Source organism: Dendrobium catenatum, unplaced genomic scaffold (assembly GCF_001605985.2).
Source record: "Dendrobium catenatum unplaced genomic scaffold, ASM160598v2 fragScaff_scaffold_1220, whole genome shotgun sequence".
NCBI classification, from domain to species: domain Eukaryota; kingdom Viridiplantae; phylum Streptophyta; class Magnoliopsida; order Asparagales; family Orchidaceae; genus Dendrobium; species Dendrobium catenatum.
In genome coordinates, this window is record NW_021319682.1 from 12,842,233 (window position 1) to 12,866,588 (window position 24,356).

At 33.1% G+C, this 24,356-nt stretch overlaps 1 protein-coding gene across 1 annotated transcript; it reads left to right on the forward strand.

Moving 5' to 3' along the window:
- The first annotated feature begins 949 nt into the window (after positions 1-949).
- Positions 950-23,276, forward strand: LOC110110009 (U3 snoRNP-associated protein-like YAOH). The gene is made up of 7 exons (XM_020841290.2): positions 950-1,769; positions 2,003-2,345; positions 2,855-3,079; positions 18,141-18,375; positions 18,626-18,780; positions 22,310-22,375; positions 23,035-23,276. The coding sequence occupies exons 1-7, from the start codon at positions 1,336-1,338 to the stop codon at positions 23,131-23,133; spliced, it is 1,557 nt and encodes a 518-aa protein (XP_020696949.1). The 5' UTR covers positions 950-1,335; the 3' UTR covers positions 23,134-23,276.
- Positions 23,277-24,356: the final 1,080 nt, after the last annotated feature.

Consider the following 24,356-nt stretch of genomic DNA (forward strand, 5'->3'; position numbering starts at 1 on the left):
ATACATCGGTCGTCTATTCGAACCACTCCCAATTCACCCATGTTCTTTCTCCTATTTACTGGTCATGCCACTCTTATAAAACTATAAATATACCTCTTTATTTTGCTTGAAAGATGACCCAAACAAGAAGATAAGAAGAGAAGAAAATAAAGAAAATGAAGAGAATGAAGAAGCTCCTCCTTGTATATCGTCGAACTTTCACCCGGCAACCGACCGACGCCGGAATTAACCAAGGAAGCAAAAAGAGAAGGAAAAAGAGAAGGAAGAGACTCCACCTCGACCACCGCTGGAGTTCCACCCGAACTCCAAGTGACACTGGAGTTCCGCCCGACCATCAAGTGATGTCGGAGTTCCGCCTGATCTCAAAGTGATGCCGAAGTTTTGCCCGACTCCAAGTGACGCAAGAACTCTATCCAACAACCGACTGATGCCAGTTTTCTACCTGATCGCCAACTGAGACCAACATTTCGATATTCGTTTGTAACTGAATTGAACCCGAGAGTTGTTATTGTAATATGATCGTCCTAAGTTTTAGGGACGAGTCAGCCTCTTGCAACCTAAGTAAACACATTGGAATTTTTTCAACTAAGCGTGTCCTTATGATTTTTCCTTTCCAGGATTTTTCAAATAAAAATCTTGATGTTCTTTCATCTTTTGTTTGTGTGTTAGATATCCGTACAATGCTAAGCTGAAATTTTTTTAACTATATCATCGCATATATTCTAGTCTGCAACAATCATAATTAATTAAAATTTAGAGTTTTATTAAATTATGGTTATGAAAGTATGATTATTCTTTAATTTTAATTTTATTAGATCTTCTATAAAATGTTACATTTTCAAAGCTTTATTCTATAATTTATTATGGCATTTAAAAAAAATCAAATAATAACTTTAATTGAATTAATTAAACTAAATTAAATTATTCCTATATAGCGGCGGATTTGCTAGGTTTCCTTTTTCCCTCTCCACTGTCCGTTGCTCTTCGACTTCGCCGCCAAGGCGCGCAGAAATTATTCTGCGCGGTGTCCCGGTGAGTTTACACACTATATGCATATACAGTACACAGTGTGTATCACGCCTCCTCGCCGTTCGTCTGTTCGATCGGAAGTAAAGAGAACGTCGATAGCTTGTTCATTGAGAAAGTAGCAATCTTTTTTCCGTTCGCGCGCTTCTTCGGCCAAATCTTGTAAATTCACCGAACTCCCGGATTTAGCAAATCAGGATTTACGGCAAAAAAGAGCGAAACGGAGTCGCTGTGAGATTTAACGGTTCCCTAATAAATCCTGTTTGGCAGGATTTAGCATAAATCCTGTATCCAAACAGCCCCATCGAGATGAAGAGGCAGAGGGTGAAGAATTTTTCTCGAACCAGAGGAGGCAAGAAGAAGCCCAAATCCATCTCCAATGGGGACGATCCGTTCTTCGAAGCTGACGCGAAGCGACGGCGCAAGGGAGTTACGGCATTCAACGACAAAGAGGAAGTCGAGAGCTTGCCTAGCGACGAATCTGAGGCCGAGGTGGTGGGTGGAGAGGATCAAGGGGAGGAGCCTGAGGAGACCGCAGCAGAAACAAGGTTCCGGATGGCTAAGGAGCATCTTGAAAGGATTAGAGCTGCGGCAAAGAAGCTTGAAGAAGAGGAGGGGGTTGGAGAGGGTGATGAAATAAATATGGAGGAGAGGGAAGGGAGGAGGGACTCTCTTGTCGCTGAGATACTGCAGAAGGACCAGCTCGAGGCAAGTGGTCGTGTGAGGCGGTTGATAGCTTCAAGGTGCCACATTTATTTTCAACTTGCACAATTTGTCTTTCTCTGCCACAGTAGCAAATGTGTGTTTGTTGGTTTTGAGGATTTGTTATTTATTTTATCAGTGATTCCGGATAATCTTGTAAAAGTTATAATGTGTTTAATGCGCACAAGCGAATTAGATTGTTGCTTTGCTTCAAATGCCTCTATTTCAGAAACTATCGCCAAGTATTGATTACTGTTCGCTTGCGACAATGTAGGGTTTTGAATCCTGAACCTGATGATGAGTTCAAAGTGCTGGTGAAGCACCGGATGTCCGTAACTGCAGTAGGACTAGCTGAAGATGATCGTAGAGGGTTCTCAGCTTCTAAAGATGGAACCATTTTGCATTGGGATGTTGAAAGTGGAAAACATGAGAAGTATTTGTGGCCTAATGAGGATGTACTGATTTCACACCGTGCAAATGGTCCTCAAAATTCAACATCAAAGAGGAGTAAGAACGTCTTAAGTTTGGCTGTCAGCTCTGATGGCCGCTATTTAGCTTCTGGAGGTTTAGACAGAGATGTGCATCTGTGGGATACTCGCACACGTGAGCACATCCAGGTAATCTTGATATTTCTATGATGTCTAAATACAATCAACAATAGCAACAACATCAACAACAAACTATTATCCCACTACGTGGGATGAGCATGTCTAAATAAATTTTTTTACTAGAAAGCTGCTTTAAGAAGCAGTAAAAAAGCTGTCCCAAACGAAACCTTAATTTGCACATTGCTTTTGTTATTCCTTATGTTTGAAACCAGAGTATAAAACATTTCTGTAGCCTTTAATAATTTATAATGTTAAATGTAAACCAGATGTCTATTTAGGCAAATTTCAATTTAGGCAAGTTTCTCTTTTGATGACATTTATTTATATAGATTGCTATATTTTGCACCAATTTAATATTGATGTAGAAATAGTTCTCAATTCAGAGTTGTTGTCTTCTGTATAACATACGATCATCATGTATAAGTATACCTGCAATGGAAGGCCAAATTTGTTTATTAGTTGTATTAATATGCATTTTTTTGGTTATTCTGGTCCCTAATCTTTGTTATATTTAACAGGCATTCCGTGGCCATAGAGGCCCTGTAACCTGCCTTACTTTTAGGCAGGGAACTCCACAACTCTTCTCTGGCTCCTTTGATCGAACAATCAAGCTTTGGAATGTAGAGGACAGAACCCACATGGATAATCTTTTTGGTCATCAAAGTGAAGTGTTGACTATTGATTGTTTGCATAAAGAGCGGCTTCTAACAGTTGGCCGTGATCGGACTATGCGGTTATGGAAGGTTTGTCGGTTTGTCCTAATTCTAATAATAACTAAAATATTTGTCATATTTTTAGCATCTGTAGATTTTCCCCACATTTGCTAGAAGGAAAAAAGCCCATGGTTCCTGTTCAAACTTCTGGTTTTAATCATATTTAAATCGATATGCTGAAGTTTCAGGGAATCATGCTATTTTATCCCATTGCCACATGAGATGCAAATATGGTTAGAAAGTTTTGAACAGCAATAGTTGCTCTAGAAATTTTTTTTTTCATATTTTAATAGGCTTGTAGAATCTAGTGGCCACACAAACTGAAATGGCTCAAATGCATAGGCAGTTTTTGCAAATGTGATTTGGTAGATTAAGAGATAATTCCCTGGGGAGAACATAGTTTCATGGGTAACAAACCTATCAAGGTGGATTTTCTTTTGGGATTTGCTTTTTAGTTTGCTGTTTATATGAATGAAAGTTCCTTTCTCAAATCTTTATGAGATACTGTTCCTGTAACATTTTCTATGAAGCGAGGATTGAGTAGCCCAAGGAACCATTTCCCAAGATTATAAGTGGTTATGTGCAGATTTGAATCAGAAGCCTATCTACTTGAAAGGCAATGGTAATGGAACTTTAGAATGCTGAAATCATTTTCAGGCAAATGCCATAATATTGTAGAAGCTTTTTGTGAAAGTTGACTATTTACCTGATTTTCTTGTAATTGAGACAATGCGTATCATCACCATTAGTTTTCTGCAATAATAGTTTTTTAAGATGTCTCCAAATTCATGGTTTTCTAATTGAACAAAATGTAAAATCATATTTATTGCTGAATTATGGGGTATTTATGCACATTTATAATAAAAGTATTAATGGGACTATAATAGACAATAAATTATTTAAAGGTGTATGCATTGTGGAAGAAGATACTATTGTAAGAGTAGAAAACTTAAATAAATCGCCCATTAGATAGCTGTATACAGGAGGTTAGCCGTAGGGAATCGTGTTGACCTTTATTGATGGACGTTGCACGGAGGAAACGTAGCTGGTAGCCTGGATTTCAGAATTAATTTCTATAAGCCTGGTCTATGGATTGTGGAATCCAATAGCTTGAGTCTTGATCACAAGAAGAGTGGCAATAGTAGAAATTCCTTGGATAATTTAGAATTCAAATAGCATTCCTGATTTCCTAGCATTTATGTAGAATATATATTATTTCCAGATTTTACTAATCATAATGTGGTAGGAAGTTGGAAGACCGGTGTTTTCTCTATCAATTGGCTAACTTTTGTGATTTCTTTTGCAGCAGACTGAGAAATATCTGTGAATTTTTCTTCGATCTTATTTATGTTAGCATTCGTAGGTTCTCCATGTTTTAGTTCTGTTAGGATTTAGCAAATCACTTAAGTATGACTTTGGTGTTTGCAAAGGATTTATATCTATTAGTTCTAATACGTTGTTATGTTTCTATAATTCATTCAATTTTGTTGACTGCATTTTAATTTTTTTATTATGCCTAAGTTCTAGGCATGGTATGCCAATAATTTTTCTGAATGCATCGGGCCTGTTGTGTGACAGGAAAGTATAGCTCAAACTTAAGGGAAAATTCTATAAGATGGTGGTGATATCTGCAATGTTGTATGGCACAAAATGTTGACCATTAAAAGGGAAGCATAAAATTAGGTTAAATTTTGCAGAGATGAGGATGCTCAAGTGGACGAGTGGCTTCACTCTTAGAGATAGAATGCAAAAGGAGTATATACGTGAAAGGTTGGAGTAGCTCCTCCAGTGGAAGATAAGATTGGAGAGAATTGCCTTAGATGGTTTGGGCACATAAAACGTTGGCCTTCTGATGATCCAATTAGGAGAGTACATGTATTAGATTTGGCTTATGTTAAGAAAGGTAGAGGTAGATCTAAAAAGATATGGTTAGAAAATATTATAAATGAATTTTTTATTAGATTTAAATGAGAATTTGACTCTTAACAAGACATAATGGAGAAAAAATATTCATTTAATTGACCCCACGTAGTGGGATAAAGGCTTGGATGTTGCTGTTGTTGTTGGGTTTTGTAGCAAAATTTCACAAACCTTTCAATGAAGGTGGTATGTTCCCCTTACATTAATTGTTGAAATGGAAATAACAAAACCAGCAGGATAGAGAGCGCTTTGGTAATAATGTCTCTTGTATCTAATGTTTAAAATTGCGTAATCGGGTATTAAGGCGTTTTTCGTTCGTGAGGCGACGCGTAAGCCTCAAGGCGTATTGAGGCGTAAGCCTCAAAATCAAAAAATTGTGTAAACATAAAATGATAAATTTTGTATATACTAATGAATAAATAATATATAAAACATAAAAATGCACAATATATGAAGTGAAATCAAAAGATCCCAATAATAAGATAATATGAAATATAGTTCAACTCAAACTCCATCTTTCCCAAATCACAGTATTCTTTTCATTAACATATAATTCCAAAAATAAATAGCAATGACATATCACATAAGAACTCATAAGTCATCAGCACTGTCATCACCATGTTTAAAAATGCGCAATTAGGTATTGAGGCGGTTTTTGTTTGTAAGGCAAGGTGTAAGCCTCAAGGCATTTTGAGGCGTGAGCCTCAAAATAAAAAAATTGTGTTAAGTGCAAATAAATATTAAAAGTAAATTTTTATATAATAATCAAATAATATGTTAAAAAATGGCGACGGGTTAGAGGTTAAGGAAGTTGAGAGGAAGTTGCTGCGACTATGGGGTACACGAAGTGTGATTTGTTTGCGGCTTTACTTCAGGATTTATGTAAGTCTTAATATATTTTGGGTGAGGCGTAAGCCTCATGTCAGTGAGGCGAGGCGCGCCTTAAGGCGGGCCTCAAAAAAGTTGAGGCGCAAGCCTCATAAAAAACACTTAAGGCGTAAGCCTCAAGACGCTTTTCACTGGAATTGCACAAAGGCGGGCCTCAAGGAGAGCTTCATATTGCGCAATTTTAAACCATGCTTGTATCCTTGCAGAACTTGGGGAGGATTGCTCAATTGAAGATCCCAAAATACGGAATATAGGAGTTAACTTTCCCATAATCTGCTTTATTATCAAACTTAACTCCAAAAGACTAAGCTACTCAATCTTTCATTATCTCATGTTGCTGTGTACTGCCTTCCATTCCATCCTTGCTTGAGCTGAGTTCGCCACTGGTGGGGGTCAACTCACTAGGCTACAATCTGTATTCATCATTATGCACTGCTAAATATTTGATGCAGTAGACAAATAATTGTTCAATTTGTGATGTGAGATATATATTCCATAAGAAAGGATTGTGATATGAGAGATGTATTTTGATGGATTAAAATTATTTGTGAAATATCTCTTAATCACACATTCCAAACAATAGGAGAAATAAATACATCCCATAATTTTATCATGATTTTGATAAATATGTATTATCTCCAGTCAATTCAAACACACAATAATGATTAAATGTTATGTTAGATGCTCCACTTTCAAGAAGCTTTTTAATTTAGTCGCTCTATTTTCCTATTCACATTCTACCATTTTTCTTTATTTCTATAACTATTATGGAGTTGCTGCCTTGTGGTCCTTTTTCTACGGTGGCCGTTGTTTCGATTGAGGCCACGAATATTTCTATTCCTATCATTATTTGTGGATTTTCCTTGTGGATCATCCTTTCTGACTATTTCTAAAGGTTTGTTTTTGCCACTAGTGCTTCTTACAGTTTATTCATGGGTTGGTGTTTTTTTGCGAGTTTCTTTATTGTCTTATCTTCTTATAGCTGATTGTGACTTTGGACGATCAAGTCATTAATAAGAGTACATATTTTAGATATCTCGGATCTATTCTTCAGATTGATGGTGAAATAGATGGGGATATTATCAGTAAAATTCAAGTTGGATGGTTGAAGTGGAGGAATGCATATTGCTTGTTGTGTGATAGAAAAACCCTCCTCAAACTTAAGGGAAAATTTTATAAGATGGTGGTGAGACCTGCAATGCTTTATGGTGCAGAATGTTGGCCATTAAAAGAGAAGCATAATACTAAGTGTTGCAGAGATGAGGATGCTCAGGTGGATGAGTGGATTTACCCTTAGAGATAGGATATGAAAAGAGCATATACATGAAAAGGTTGGAGTAGCTCTAGTGAAAGATAAGATTAGAGAGAGTTGCCTTAAATGGTTTGTTCACATAAAACGACGGCCTTCCGATGACCCGGTTAGGAAAGTAGATGTATTATATTTGACTTATATTAAGAAAGGTAGGGGTAGACCTAAAAAGGCTTGGTTATAAAACATTAGAAATGTTATTTCTTTATTAGATTTAAACGAGAATTTGACTTTTAACAGGACAATGGAGAAAAAAGATTCATGTAGCCGATCCCACGTAGTGGGACAAAGGCTTGATTTTGTTGTTGTTGTAGTTGCTTTCAAGAAAACATGAAATTTAAAATTCCATTTGTTTGAATTTATCCATAGTTACATTTCAATTATATATTTTTTTTCACAACATTGGATTAGTTTCTTTTAAATAGATTGTTTGTCTAAAAGACAAACATGTTTTATTTGAATCAAACTTATTTATGTAATTTGCTAGTTATTAGAGAAAAAAATTGTTGAATCTTATAAATACTCAGAATAAGTTTTACTATCTTTTCTGGAATTATTTAGAATGTTTGCATTATGGAGCATTTAAGAAATTTATCACTCTCGTTATCATATTCTGCTGCAATACACATTATTCATTATCATGTTTTTTTTTTTTTTCTGAAGTTTGATATTAATTATAATAATTTTAGCCCTATTTTTGTTGCTAAGCATATGTAGAATTCAAAAAAATAGGTAAGGTCAATGTTTTTTGCATATCCAAAAAGGTTTTCCCTCTTAAGAAATTAACTTCAAGAAAGAAATAGATCATATAAATTTGTAAAGTGTATTGGGACAAAAGAATACAAATTCAAAATTTTGTAAATATTTTTGTATTTAGTTGGTTTTGATTGAATTTAGTTTAACTTTAAATTCTTCTTTCTCTCCAACTTGTTCTTTTGATTTCACATCAAATGCATCAACTTCATATTTGTAAATATGCCAAAGCTACGATTATTGTTGAGATGGTGTTGGCTATTGATGCTGGTATCATTAATATCTAGTAAAATGGAAAAACATCTACATGTGATGTTCCATTGATATATTCTTGTGCTGAATTGATCAATTGTGCATAAATCTGTAGAATAATATCAACTAAACCATTCGACAAAGGGCAAAAATTTTTCAATCTGAAGATATTTGATGTACTAGCTCTTGATTTCTATTCCTATTTCTATGGTTATCGTGGAATGACTGCCTTGCTATATTATTCCTATCATTATTCTTATTGGTTATGTTAGATGTTGTTTCTATGCTGGTGGTGGTGATTTAGGATAAATTAGGGTTACAGTATCTAAATGCAACTAATATGATGCATTTATGATTTCTTGCAAAGGAAATTTAGGATTTGCAGTTCACATATCACCAATTAATTCAACAGCTAGCCTTTTTTAAATATAAACAAACAATTATACAAATAAAACCTAGGTGATAAAGAAATGGTCAAAATATTTCAAGAAATTTAACAAGGAATTAGAAGTATAAAATCAACGCGTAATTGAATTTAATTTTAATAAAATCAATTTTGATCAAAATCAAGAGCATTAAACAAATCAGTATTTGATTTTATAGATTAAATAAAATAATGAATGATAATACCGAAGTAAGAAATTTTGATCTTATGTGAGTATGAGGATTTGATTGCCCTGGAATGAAGTAGTCACATTTGTGCCGTATTCAAAGCAATCACATATCCAACTTGCTCTTACAAGATTGAAAATTGAAAAGAAAATTATATTAGGGCAAAAAATATGTTCAATTACATGACTTATACACATCTATACTACTATTATAAAGGGGACTTGAGTTTCCATCCATATCAAATCTTGACCATTCATTTTATTTTTTTAAATTATCTTGTCCTTTCATTGTATTATAAATCATTAATAAATTTAAAAATAATACTTATGTAATTTAATACCCCTTAAATACACCTCATCAAAATTGATTTTAATTCTTCTAAATGCTTGAGTTTTCATCCGTTTCATTTAATTAATAACTGCATGACGTTTTAATTACATTTAAGTAAGAACTAATTGTTGGAATGCCAAATATTTTAATTGCATTTATTCTCATTTTATTTGTACATTTAATTTATTTTAAAACATATTTAATTAAATGCATGACATTTTAAATTTTAATTGCATTGCATTTATTCTCATTTTATTTGTACATTTAAATTATTTTAAAACTTATTTAATTAAATACATGACTTTTAAAATTTTAATTGCATTTAAATGAGAGCTAATTGTTGAAATGCCAAAGATTTTAATTGCATTTATTCCTATATTCAAATATAAATAACTAATATATTTATTTGCATTATATTTTTAATTTATGTCAATCTGATCAATTAAGAACATAATTCATTAATTAATATTCATTCTTTAATAACTGTTAAAATTTATAATTTAATAATGAATAATTTAAAAAAATATAAAGTATAAATCTAAATTTATTTTATAAAATAGACCTCCTAAGCTACACGCGTATTTTATTAGTATTATAGTATAAAACGGATGGCCAATAGAATTTGAAATTAACATAATACATAATACTTCTATTATAAAAGCCACTTGAATTTCCTTTCAAATCAAATCTTGATCATCTATTTTATTTCTTCTAAAATTATCTTGTCCCTTCATTGTATTATAAATAATTAATAAATAAGTGTAACCCTTTATATTATTAGTTATTATTATACATGAAATTGTGAAACTCCTCACATTAACTATCTGAAATTAAAATTGATAAAACTCACATTAATTGATTAAGAGTAATTAAAACTCATATCAAATATGACCATCCATCTAGCATTATTATATGAATGCTTCGTATTCCATTTTAGAAATTAAAATCTCGAGGAAACCCTTTGTATTCTCAATCATTATTATACTTTAAATTGTGAAACTTCTCACATTAAAAATATGAAATACATTGCGGAACTCCTTCATAAAGTTGAAACCGGAGAAGGGATCATTGGAACTTGTCTGTAGCAGTGGAGAAAGAAAAAGCTTCCCTAGCGTGGTGATCAGAGTTTATCTTTGGCATTAGAGACGAGTTAAGTAGTTAACAACTTCCATTGCTCTTTCCATTTTTCAGGTATGCATATGAGTTTAACTCATATGTTATGAAGTAATACAACTTATGTTCATTCTAAACAAACAATAGTAATTGTCTTTATTATTATACAAACGCTTCAAATAGAAAAGATTTCGTAACCAAATTTAGCATTTTTTATCTTACAAAATCATGGAAAAGAAGAAAACAAATGTTATTTGAATGCAAAATTATATGCATGATGTTATATTATGTCAGAATTCTTCATCTTCTCTAAATCAATTAAAAAAAATACTTTAAGAAGAATTTAAGTTGAAATAATACATTCTATATAATAAAAAATAAGATATTTTCATCAACATTTTTTATTACTTAAAAACTTTTCTTATTACTCAAAATTTTTTAATTACAAACTATGTATTCATCTTCATTACAAATTTCTTAAAACGATTCAAATTATTTGGTGAAACAACACAATTATTTTTACAGAAAACAAACTAAAATTCATTTTTCAAAATTTTTCTTTTTAACATATAACTATTAAATTCAAAGAAAAATTGATACAAAGGGCATTTAATTATAATTATATGCATGCATTAATGTTGATTGGATCATATCGATTCTCTTTTGATAATTTTGTGATTTTCTATAGATATTCTTATGGAACAATACTTAATTATTTCTTAAAATTTTATAGATATTCTTGATATTACTTAAATTAAGAAAATTTATTTTTAGTATATTTAATTTGTAATTATATCATGCTATTTTGTTTTCTTTCTAACACATAATTTATTTATATGTTTAAATAATTCATATTTGAAAATCATTGTTCATATTTGTTAATGTATTTTTTCCAGTTAATATCAAAGAATCTAATTTATTTTTATTATCTATTATTTCAGTTGGCCAAAAAACCTATCATTATCTTATGGACAAGTATACATAAAGTTATTTGACTGCATGTATATTTTGTAGTTAATTATGTAGATAGAATTTATTGAATTTCGCATGATATTTTTTCATATTGATGTAATTATATTAAATCGTCAACCTTATGAAATATGTGTTATTAATTTAGAATATTGATTTTTTTATTATCATTAATATATATTGCAATTGTAATTCTATTATTTTATTTTAATCACTTTCGAACACATTATTTATTAATAGTGAATTTCAATATTGTTTGTTTGCATCTACTTTTGGATAAAGGTAAGTAATTTGCACTTTTTATTAATTAATTAGTTGGAGGTTATAAAAGTTTATCATGGGCGAAAGAATTTATCATAAAATATTATATAATCTTTATTTTTATAATCTCCATTATGATAATCTCTTTCCTCTTTTTCATGTATTATAGTTGGGATCATTAGCTCTTTAGAGTTTTTTTTTTATAATTATAGTTCTTTGAGCATTACTGCATTAGCGAACATTTGATCCCTTTAAAGACTAATTTTTTATGAATTAACGCATAGGCCCGTTGGTGGATTTTTATTAAAAGATGAATGTTTAAAACTAGACGATATACATATTTCATGGGAAGAAATAAATGCTCAATGGTACTGTTTTTTATCGCTTATTTAAAAGTGTTAATTTTAATCATTTGTCTTATTTATTTAACAAAGTTATTTAGGTGCCTAACACTATTAGTGCTTATACGGCTTTAAATAAATCATTAATATAATGAGATTAATACAAGGGTTTTCATTTGCTATTTTTTGTCATTTTTATTTTATATAATTATGTAAACCCATCCGCAGTTAATCCCTTACAAAAAGAAAACTTAGAATATTTTGAGTCAGTTTTTGGCGAATGTTCATATTGGATAAAAAAACTATAAAAAATTTATTTTAAAAAAAATTCACTTACAACAATGCAATGTCTAAATGTGATTTAAATATTCAAAGCTTCTTCACATCTTTTCTATTGTAAGTCAGTAAAGAAAATGGTTCTTGCCTGATCGGAACTATTTGGCTTGCATTCTTCAATTAAATACCGAGCAATAGCCAAATAATTATGCTTCTACTCAATATAGCGAATGTATACAAATCTTTATGAAATTTTTATTATGTTATATCATTCTTCAATTGACATGTCTTTTGTTCATTTAATGAATTCATCGTTATAGAATAACATGCAATTTCTTCTTACAACACAATTTGCATTGTTTTTGTATTTCGGAAAGCATTAGAAGTAATGTAATTAAAGCATTTAGTACAAGAGGTTGGATTATTTTTCTACTACTCACCTTAACCTTACTTGCAAGATTGAAAGTTTATTGAACTCTATGTATGGGACCTCATTGCTAAAATATTGTTATATTTGACTTATATTTTAATTTGGAAGCATGGTAATACACAATTTGCATTTTGAGAAGTCGTTAAACACATTGGAACCTTTGTTATAGCTTGCATCACTCTTAAGCAAGGGAATATGAAAATCTTCTCTTAGACTTGCATAAATGATGTTCCTTGTGATAACTTTTGGATAAACTGACTTTCCATTGATAATATAATTAAAATAATTTAAATATAAATTTTTATTTTTAATTTCTTTTTCACATGCATTTCTTTTTCACGTGCATTTAATGCACGTGCAATAAAACTAGTTATTTATAGAATTCTCATCCATTTAGGCTTATCGATATGGTAAGCATAGAATTAAGCTTAATCCATAGTTAAATTAAAACATTAAAAATTTTTATGTCATTAATCTCTTACCAGTCCCATCACAAAACCCAAAAAGCGCCTCACATAATTCTTGAATGTATGCTCTTCGTAATAGAACAATAGGCCCAAATAGGAATTAGGGAAATCTCAATATTCATAATATCACTTTAACCAATGCTACAGAAATCAAAATGCTGGACTCAAAGTTAGCATATTGACTACCCCACATCTCTAGTGCTGCAATTTTAGTATAAATTTAGCAGTCAAACAAGCACTCCTGTTTACAACAACAACTTCCATTTGACACAAAAGTCTAAGCTTCCACCACTAAAGGCAAGGACTAAGTTCAAACTTCCATTGCCCACCGCTTGAATAATTTGAATAGTAAAAATAATTCTGAGGGCAAAATTTAGCATTTGATATTTATCAAGAAAAACATCTTAAAAATTGTGCTTGTTGCAAGTTAATCTACAAATCATCACAATTAAGTATGTCTTGCCAGTGAACAAGATAATTTGGAATCCACAATCAGCAGTGAAAACAATCAAATCTTCTAAAATAGCAGTAGGAACAACTTTCATGTAAGTTTCTTGAAGAGCATTATATGCGAACTCACTAGAAAGAGGTGGAAAGAGAGTTGAATTCAAGTAATTGGTTGTAGGCTCATGAAATAAAGTTAAATCAGACAGATAAAAATTTATTTTCTTTTTGAATTTTTTGATAGATAAGCATTAGTTCAATGCATATGAGTTTGAATTGTTGTCCCTTGGGATTCAATACTGTTCGCATAAGCAAAAACATGTAATTAACATAATTATTTATTAATTTTTTATGGATATCCTTAACATGTCATTCATATATTTTCTGAATGATTGTGCAAAGGTGTTGGCCATATTTTTTATAAGGTCAACTCAATTTATTGGCATTCTAGGTTTATATCTTATGATAATCTTGAATGGACTCATGCCAATAAATCTACTAATAGATGAATTGTATGAAAATTCAGACATAGGCAATATCCAATCCCACCCATATGCATAGTCTTTTATCAGACAGCATAATATCTTCCAAGTTTTTTATTAACCTCTTCAATTTGGTCATCAGTTTGTAGATGATAAATTGTCTATAATTTAAGTTGGTTTCCCAGGTTGATGCCTTTGACAATAAGGTCAACAAAATTTATAGGATTTAAGGTTGATGCACTAAGGTAGTCTCAAATAGACTTATGCTGGTGATGAGTAGACCTATATATTGATGAATTATATGCAAATTCAATCTTAGGCAATATCAAATCTCACTAAGATGCAGGTCTTTTATCAAAAATATTGCAAATCTTTGAATTTCCCATTAATCACTACTGCTGGGTCATCAGTTTGTGGATGATAAGTGGTTGAAAATTTACGTTGATATGCTTTTTTCTATAGAGTTTTTTCATTAATAACTTCTGGATTTTATATATTGATCTGAAATAATTATTTTAGGTAAGTTATGCAATTTAATAACTTTATTAATATATTTTTTAATTATATGTGATGCATTAGTATTGTATGACATGATATGAAATATGCCATTTTTGAAAAAATAACAATCTGCTAGCACAAATATAATCATGCTTTTTTCATGTCATTGGTAAACCTAATATAAAGTCCATACTACCATCTTCTCAGGATTATATGTAATTGGTAGAGGCGTACTAAAACTAAATCTTGTATTTAGTTTTTATCTGTAGTAGATTGACTAGTCCCGCATTATGACTATACATGTTACATCTCTTTTATGACAATTATCTTTATTTATAATTAGAAATACAGGGCGAGTACTCTTAAATAAATAATCATCTTTAGTCATATAGTCTTTGTTAAACAAAGATAATTCATATAAGTCTTGGTAGATCTAACTAAAATTATTACAAGTGGATGCATACTTCTCTTTTATATGATCAAAACCAATCACCTTAATTTACATTACATTTTTAGGGACAAAAACTCTATTTTAGGAATGGAGATATTTGTTTTTTATTCTAACAAATGTTTTAGGTCTTATCTCAACCGAAATTTGTAGCAGTGCTTACAACATGTAATTCTAGAATAAGAAAATTTCTTAATAATGAATTAGTGACACAAATATGTGTATAAGTACAGATTCAAAAGGAGTTGATAGAAAGAGAGAAGAATCCAATGAATTAGTTAGATTTATGAAATAAGTGCATAAGTACAAATCAAACAAATTATATTAATACCACAAGTTTCTGAAATTTGTATTGAAGATTTTAACTGACACTGCTTTCTCATATTTAATTTCTTAAAGGTTTGTATAAGTTCAGTAACAAGGGGAAAAATGTCCCTTTATGAACAATTTGGGCATTTTCTTTTAGTTCACCTTTTATTGAATAAGAAATAACATATCAAATCCTCTTTTTTTTTTTTTCCAGTTACCCATAGGCTAATTTTCAGTTTACTTTGTAATCATGATAACTCAATGAAAATGGAAGTTTAAGCGAACTAAATAAACACTTTCACTTTTAAGACCGTAAGAAATTGAAATTTCGAAAGAAGTAAAAATAAGTGGTAGGCCAGGCATCGACAAATAGAAGTTAACATTGGAACAACAATTTTCTCTGCACATTTCTAGTTAAACTGGAGCTTCTGTTATTTGTCAATCAAGCCTAAGCAACAATTTTCATTATTTACTGTTAATTTTACTGGTTCAACCAAGAATCTTTAAAAAATGCTTAGCATGTTTACAATGGGAGAAGTAATGTAGGATATTGCCCCCATGTACTGCATTTTATGCTGGTAATTTTCCTAGTGTAACTAAAAAATGATTGCATGTTTCAAACAGTTTTCCTACTATAACTGTGTCAATGAGTGACACTGATGAGGACATCGGAAGATCAATGGCTACGATCTGGAGTTTATTTTATTTTTGATGTGTCTAATGTACTAGTTTATTTTATATTTCTGTTTTTCCTATTTTACCCCTAGGGATGGTCATGTGGTGTTGTAGCCCGAAGGGCGTTTTAGTCTTTGTTTATTTTCTTTTCATGAGGCCACTATTTATAGGCTAGCTCTATTTTATTTTAGGATGATGAATTATGAATGAAACTTTAGATTTTTTTTCTTGTTGATCGCTTTGTGAGTTCTTGAGAGGATAAACCCTAGGAGAGGGTCTTGCATCACCCGTCAGCTGCCGGTGGATTCCAGGACTCGCGGTTAGTATTCATAGTATTTTTTTTGTTTTCCTTTCCCTATCACCGGCCACCTTATCTTCCCTCCCACCATCGCCGGCCAATCCAACCCACCTCCACCGGCCGACCTTTTTCTCCAATCTCCCTCTAAGCCATCAGCCACCCCTCACCCCCTTCACATGCCGACGGCCACCCCACCTTCACCCCAAACCGCCGGCCTAGCTAGCCCTAGCCCCACCGCCGGCCACCCCCTTCCTATTTCCCCTTGGATGATGAAATCAATCATCATTAACACCTACCTAAAATAGCCTAAGTGATTTGGGAAAAGATTTAAGTAATTTGAAATTCAAATTTCAAATACTTTCCTAAATTAAGAAAGCTAAATTAGGAAAGTCATGCAAATCTGGTTTTAACTTCTTAAAATCTGAAATTGATTTCCTAATTGAGATTAGTTAATTTAGGAAATGTCCCACTATTCAAATTCATTTTAAATTTGAAACAGAGATCTTCTAAATCTCTTTTCTTAATTTAAATATACAATTTTGGTAACCCCTTTTAAAGCACCCAATCAAATCCCCATCAAGGACCGGCCCACTTTCCCTCTCTAACAATTGGATGGGTTCAAATTCAAATTAACCTTCCCTAATTAAACCACCAAGCCAGCTCTTCCTACAGCTGCTGTGCCCTCTCTCCCTCCCATACCTAAATAAGATACTCCACTAAGTTTCCAACTCAGCCCCACTCTAACCCCATCCACCCTAGTCGTCACCCTCAATTTCCCTCTATTTTCCTGAAGCTCCTACTTGCTATCAAGGGAATTTTGGTTAGGAAAAGGGGCTGGCCTGTTGTTTGAACCCCCACACTGCTGTCCAGAGCCTCCATTGGAAGAATTTTCCTGCTGTCCAGGAAATTCCCGTCCAGATTTTGCTATCCAGAAAATTCCAGCCAAGGTTCTTGCTGTCCAGAAATTTCCACCCAGGACCTTTGCTGTTCCAGCCCTCCTAACGCTAGGAAACTGCTGTCCTGCAAAACCAGAGCCGCCCTCTTGCTGTCCAATGTCCTCAGAAGCTACCGTTTTCGTCCAAAACTTTCTGGAATTGTTGTCCCAGATATTCTACTTGTTGTCCAAGGGTTCGAGAAGGAATGTGTTGCTATCCAGACGTCCAAGGAGCCACCACTGGCTGTCTACTTCCTCTCAAGCCCTCAAACCACCACCGGAACTTCGTATAACCTCTTTCTTTGGGTAAACTCTTCCTCCCATTCTCTTATCTTCTTAGTTTACTTCTCAATTGTGGTTATATCTTTGATTCATGGAAATCATGCTAATCTTCTCCCCTAAAACCTAGTAATTGGACGAGTTGTGTGAAGGATCTTCTTGTAATGACTAATCTTATTGTTAACATTGGGATTTATTATTGAAAACCAATCATGTATGCAATGTTAGAATAAATTGACTGTTTTATGATCTTAACTCCTATGCATGTGATTTAGCCTAAGCTTGTTTTATCGCCTTATTATTTTATCTTAGCGTTTAAATACGCATAAGTTTTATTTAATATTATTCTCGAAATATTAAGCGTGCAAATTTCCTTAAGCAACTCATATTCACATGTTTGTACTACATCAGACACCTCTTAAGCTGATTGCAAGTCCTGTTTAGGGAATGTCTTTTCTCCGTGGATTTTGAAGACTGAATAACCGTGCACAAATTGAGCTAATTTGACACTTTTAATGCATAAACATGTTAATATGCGATTTGAGATAAAACTACATAAAATAGTACAAGATATGTGCAGAATTTGCCATTTTTAATGAAAAAGCCAAAGGGTATACAAAAGAGAGGACATTTGCAATGGAGAATGTTGTGATCTTATGCTAAATAATATGCTTCCAATTATTTTATTGTGTTAGCTTTGAGCTTTGTAAAGGTCATGGCTGTTGATCATGTTCATACTTCATAGTTAAGAGAAATTAATCTCCGCGCGAGTTGAAGTTATGCATCTACTTTTTTTCCTACAGGTTCCTGAGGAATCACAATTAGTTTTCCGAGCTCCTGCATCTTCGCTCGAGTGTTGTTGCTTTATTAATGATAGTGAATTCTTGTCTGGCTCTGATGATGGTAGTATAGAGCTTTGGAGCATATTACGAAAGAAGCCTATTCATATCATTAAAAATGCACATGCTCTGTTATCATCTCATGACGAGCACTTGCCTACAAATAGCAAGGAAGGCTTACCTAACGGCAATCATGCAGGTAATTCCACTCATGTTTATAACGCAAGTTGCCTAAAGAAGAGAACTTGAGCTTCTTTGTCATTTTTTTAATTGAAGTCTTATTTATGCCATGCTTTGGTTCATATCTCAGAAGTAAAAAAAAGAAAAAAAGAACATTCCTGCTTCTTTTTCTGCACTTGTCATATTAGCTTGGTATTTCCTTTCGCATTTCCTTTGAAGTTGACGGATTTTTATTCCTATTATTTGTATGTTATATTGGTCTTACAAAGGCGGCTGCTCCACCTCAGTTCAATCTTGGGTAAGTTCAGTTGCAGTGTGCAGAGGAAGTGATCTTGTTGCATCTGGAGCTGCTAATGGTGTGATTCGTCTATGGAACATTGCAAGTGATGACAAAAACATCCAGCCGCTACTAGCTTATCCCTTGGTATAATGTGCACCTTGTTTTTGTTCCTCTTTTAAACATAACTTTAAATGAACATTTGCATATTAACTGAATTGCTTTTATTCATTATTAGACTGCTTCTCAGTCTGTAATTAATGTTGGGCTGTAACCTAAAGGGTATGTTTGGTTTGAAGGAAATGATGGGTGTGCAAGTTCATTTTGTTTCACAATTTCATTATAGGTGTTTGATTTCAATGTAGTTTATAAATGATTGGGATTACTGGGAAATTCGAGTAAATGCATTTCTACTGCAATATCCTACTTTACATTGTTGAAGAAGAGGCAGAAAAAATTATTGGATCGATGATGTGGCTTGAATCTCCCCTCACAAAAAACTCTCAATGTCTCATCAACCAAATAAGATTTAAAAAAATATTACTTAATTTCTCCGCAACCAAATAAGTGGTGAAATCTAGCTTCAATTCATTTTCTTTATTATTTCCCTTATAATTTCCTTGTCATTTTTTTTCTTTCAATTCTTCCAAATCAAACGGAGCAAAATATTTCATCACATTCTATTGTGAAATGTAGCTGGTATAGACCTTGACAGTGAATCAAAGAATGAACATGTATCTTATCTACGATATTGACAAAGATAAAATTATATTTGAACATAGACTAGACAAATGACACATGTGAAACATATACCAAGAATACGATTAGAGAGAAACAGGAATGCTAGTCCCATGGTACTCATGTATCAAAATGAGTTGAATATCTTATTATTCTATAATAACGTTGTTGGTTGGTTTTCACCTCTACACTTGAATATCGTAACGCAATATCTGTACAGTTTTTTATCCATAATATAATGCATTAATGATGATTCATATTTTAGTTCTTAAAGAAGCCTTTTTAAGTTTCACCAAGTTTAATTGATCTTGTTACAGTAGTTTTTCTTATGGAAACATAGCTGTTGTATCTCTGGAAAGTATCTTGAATTTAGAAAAGCAAATCACATATTTTAAAAACATGGGCATATGATGAGTTTCAATTTTAAATACAACAGCAGCAAGCTTTTATCCCACTACGTGGGGTAGGCCACATGAATCCTTTTTCTCCATTGTGTCTTGTTAAGGTCAAATTCTATTCTAAATTTTAATAAAGAAAGATCATTTCTAATATTTTCTAACCAAGTCTTTTTAGGTCTACCTCTTCCTTTCTTAATATAAGTAAAATCTAATTGTTAGACCGGTCCACTGGACCGGTCCAGCCTTGAATTTGACTGAAATTTGAGATCTCGTAGATTTAGGATTTCTTTGGGCTCTAGCGGCGTCTAGAGATTTGGGAGAGATCGATCCTCCTCTCGAATTGAGGATCAATTGTATCTTGCTCTTTTATTCATCGTCTAAGTGGAATACAAGTCTTTTCTTGAGTTTTCTCTCGTATTTTCCCGGACAAGTGCTGTTTTCCTGCTGTAAACAGCAGAAATATGCTGTTTTCCTGCTATGGACAGCAATTGGCTGCTGTAATTTTACTGGTTTAGGTTAGGAATACTTGCGAACACAAGTGTTTCCTAACACTAATATATCTATTTTTCTAACTAGGTCATCGAAAGGCCGCCATTTTATGTGACCATACCATCTAAGGCGACTCTCTCTAATCTTACTTTCCACTGGAGCTACTTAAGTGAGAGACATTGTGAAACTCTTTAAGTAAAAGAAAGCTAAACTCTTAAACATCGAGGCTCCTTTTGATGTAATGACTGAAATTTTCGTAAGAAACTTTGCAGTTAAGCGTGCTCTTCCCGGAGCAATTCTTGTTGGGTGACCTATTGAGAAGTTATGCCAACATTACAAAATTGTGATGCTCTTAGGCTAAAGTGGATAATATCTCGATAGTTAAGAGTTTGGACTGTTACACTTTTCTATCACATAACAAGCCCGATGCATTTCTCTACTTCAACCATTTAACTTGAATTCTACTAATAATATCCCCATCTATTTCACCATCACTCTGAACAATAGACCCAAGATATCTAAAATGTGTGCTCTTATTAATGACTTAATCGCCCAAAGTCATAATCGCCACTAGATCTATTTTTACTAAAATTACACTCCATATTCAGTTTTAGATCTACTCAAATGAAAGCCTTTAGACTCTAAGGTTGACCTCCATAATTCAAGTTTACCTTCAACTTCCTCTCTAGTCTTGCAAGAAGAAAAAAAAATTATTTTTTTTTTGACCCTGTGGGACATATAACTTGTGTCTTAATTGTGATACACTATCTACATGATCTGCATGTCATTATAATAGAGTATGTTAAGACGTGGCTTGCTTGGATGCTTTTAAAATGCAAGTTTTTAAGAAATATATTTGGTTAAGTGTTGCTGAGTTGAGGATTCTCAGGTAGATGAGTGGGCTTCATTCTTAGAAATAGAATTTGAAATGAGTATATACATGAAAATGTATGTGTAGCACTAGTGGCAGATAGGATTAGAGAGAGTTGCCTTAGATGTTTGGTCACATAAAACGTCGGCCTTCCGATGATCCGGTTTGGAGAGTAGATATATTAGATTTGACCTATGTTAAGAACGCCTATGTTAAGAATGCTAGAGGTAGACTTAAGAAGACTTGGTTAGAAAGTATTAGAATGACCCTTTTTATTAGATGTAAATGGGAGTCTAACTCTTACCAGACACAATGGAGAAAATGATTCATGTAGCGGAACCCATGTAGTGGGATAAAAACTTGATATTATTGTTATTGTTGACATTGCTTTGTCATCCCAAACCAAGTACACCTCATTGATAATTTGTTGGGGGTCAGGACCACAGTTGGATTTCGTGGGCTGTAGATCGATAGCTGGACCACTAGTATTTGAACCAGATGCATACTTTTTAGTAATGATATAAGATACCCGCAACCTTGGTTGTTTGGAGGCTTGGAGCATTCTCGCCTGTTGTTGTAACAATACTAGATGTGGAGTTGACATCAGGTGCACTTTTGCTGTTGATTGGGTAAATTTATGTTTATACTGAAATGTTTATGTTGTTTTGATATTTGTTTAACACAGCTAAGCCAATGGAAATAGGTGGTCTTTTGAACAGCCTATTTTTTTGTTTAAGATGGTGATGATGTAATATTTTGTTCAAACTAACCTTGGTTGTTTTATTTTTTCTCAAGTTACCTGCTACTTTCAGTTACCAATCTAGGAGACTGAGCATACTCATATTTTGATTTTAGCCAGTTTAACAAAATTACTGTTAATCCATGATTTCAAACTCTGTTCTCCAAACCTTTACTCGCTTGTGGCTTGCTTATTATCAGTTCATGTTAGATGTAAATGTTTTTACTCGGCAGCTTTTGTTTTATTTGTTTTATGTTAGCATTCCATTTTTCTTGCTTTGTATGGACCTTTTTAAGGATATACATGCTCACATACTGCTCCACCCTACATACACACATTCCCAATGAACATTTTGTTATTCTTGTTAGGATACATGATTTAATATTGTATAATCTTTGATTTACATTTTTTCTATTAGATTCTGACCTCTGATTAATGCAGGTTGGATTTGCCAATTCACTTGCATTCTCAAAATCTGGCCGCTTTATTCTGGCTGGGGTTGGGCAGGTAATCTCCCGTCCATTGAATCCTTTTCCTGCAATTAATTTGATTTATAACAGACACAATAAACCCCTAATCCCTACTGAAATACTCTTTTCACCTACTCACCTCAGTTAACTGGATAAATAATCTCGACATCCATGCCAGTATTTTTGGAGGGCATTGCTTTCTCATTTGAAATTGCGCATTCTACAATATTTTACTCAGAGCCACCTTAGTCTTCTAATGTTCTATATTGAGCATGTTTTGATGATAATTTTTTTAATAATTTTAATATCCATTTTATGCGACCTTTGAACTTCCATAAATATAATTTAGTACTTAACATCAAAACTTTTGTTTTGTTTATAATGGATCTTCATTTTTAATGCTCCCGCCCTGTGTATTTTATCCACCAAGCTCAGAAAATAAGTTAAAAAAATATGCTGTTCTTGTTAATCTTCCTTCTGAATATTCACCTTCATCTATTACTAATTGTATAGGCAATTGGAACTACAGTGAGAATTTTCACCTTTTGATAAATCAGTTGGAAATGAAAATTTTTCTTATCTTACTTAAACATGTTGTGGGATATAAAGCATATATTTTCGTTTATTTAAATCTTGAGGATACTTCTAAACATTTTGCCAAAAAAAAATCTTTTGTTTGTGGCCTACTTGCATCAGGAACCTCGCCTGGGAAGATGGGGCCGAGTTCATAATGCTCGAAATGGAGTTGCAGTTCATTCCATCCGGCTCTCTGAGGAGCATTCTGCACTGTACTAGAGCAGGCATGGTACTCAATTTTGGTAGGCTTATGTAGTTGATCTGTTCCAGGTACAATTTTGGATATGTATCTGATGTTTTATTCTTTGTTAATCCATACTAAAATTTATTTTCCTCTACTACCACATTTGTTGTTTTGATAGCAGAGTTGTATCATCCTAGGTATAGCTTAACATTAACTTAATTCTATTTTTTTTTTCGAGGAGAAAAATACTTGTTTTCAATAAATAGCTACTCGTCTTAAGATCAGGATAGAATGTGGGCTATTTGATGCTTGATGCTATTTTATTTAAAAAGGCATTCATGAAACTTGTAGCTAGGGGGTTCAATTTCGGATTTTGGGTCGGTTTCTGGTCGAATCCGGAATTGTTCCGGGTTTGTTCCGGGTTCAAACGGGTTCACCCGAACCTGACACAATTTTGCAAATGGGTCGAAAATATGAACTTGGACCCGACCTGTCGGGTTACCTGGTTGAACCGACCCGACACGACACTATTTTGTAAACCTGATGCCTTAGTCTCAGAAGTGCCGGATGGCGTGTGGACGACGGCAGTGAGGCCAGTGCTGCACAACGGGGCAACAGGACAGCGGGCATACACGGCTTCAGCGCGATCATGCGAGCAGCGGACAATGATCATATGGCTTTGTCACGCGGGCAGTGGTCAATGACAGTCAGCGTGGGTCAATCCGGGTCATTCCCGGATTTCCAGGTCAACCTGAATCCGACCCAATTTTTGAAACGGGTCGGTTTTTCAACCCAACCAGACTCGTTTTACAAACTGGTTGACCATAACCTATAATTTTTGGGTCAGGTTCGAGTCGGGTTTTCGCGTCATGTCAAATATTGACACCCCTACTTCTAGAAGCTGAAATCTCTGAACATTTCAACAGTCTTTTATGGATATTAATGCATATCTTAATTACTAAGGATTACATCCTCAAATGGTGTTTAATAAGTACAAACTGCAGAGTACATAATGAAAGGTATTTTTTATTTTATTTTTTTTGTTTTTTATTTTTTTAATATTGATGCCATCTGAATTGCTTTGGCAAGTATGGTTTACTTAATCTGAAGTGTCATTCGATGCTAGCTGCTAAAATACTACAATTTTCATGTTGATAAAGCAAAGTTTACTCATAAATTTGTGCGTTTATAGCAAGTTTTGTTTAATTCCTTCTATGAATTTGTAATATCTTTCACCCAAAATTGGAAGGCTGAACGA

What these genes read in the sequence shown, in the direction of transcription:
- LOC110110009 (XM_020841290.2), top strand. Translation starts at nt 1,336, where the DNA reads ATGAAGAGGCAGAGGGTGAAGAATTTTTCTCGAACCAGAGGAGGCAAG. An exon ending in GGACTATGCGGTTATGGAAG is followed by an intron (nt 3,080 to 18,140) that starts GTTTGTCGGTTT and finishes TTTTTCCTACAG; the next exon opens with GTTCCTGAGGAATCACAATT. An exon ending in ACCTAACGGCAATCATGCAG is followed by an intron (nt 18,376 to 18,625) that starts GTAATTCCACTC and finishes GGTCTTACAAAG; the next exon opens with GCGGCTGCTCCACCTCAGTT.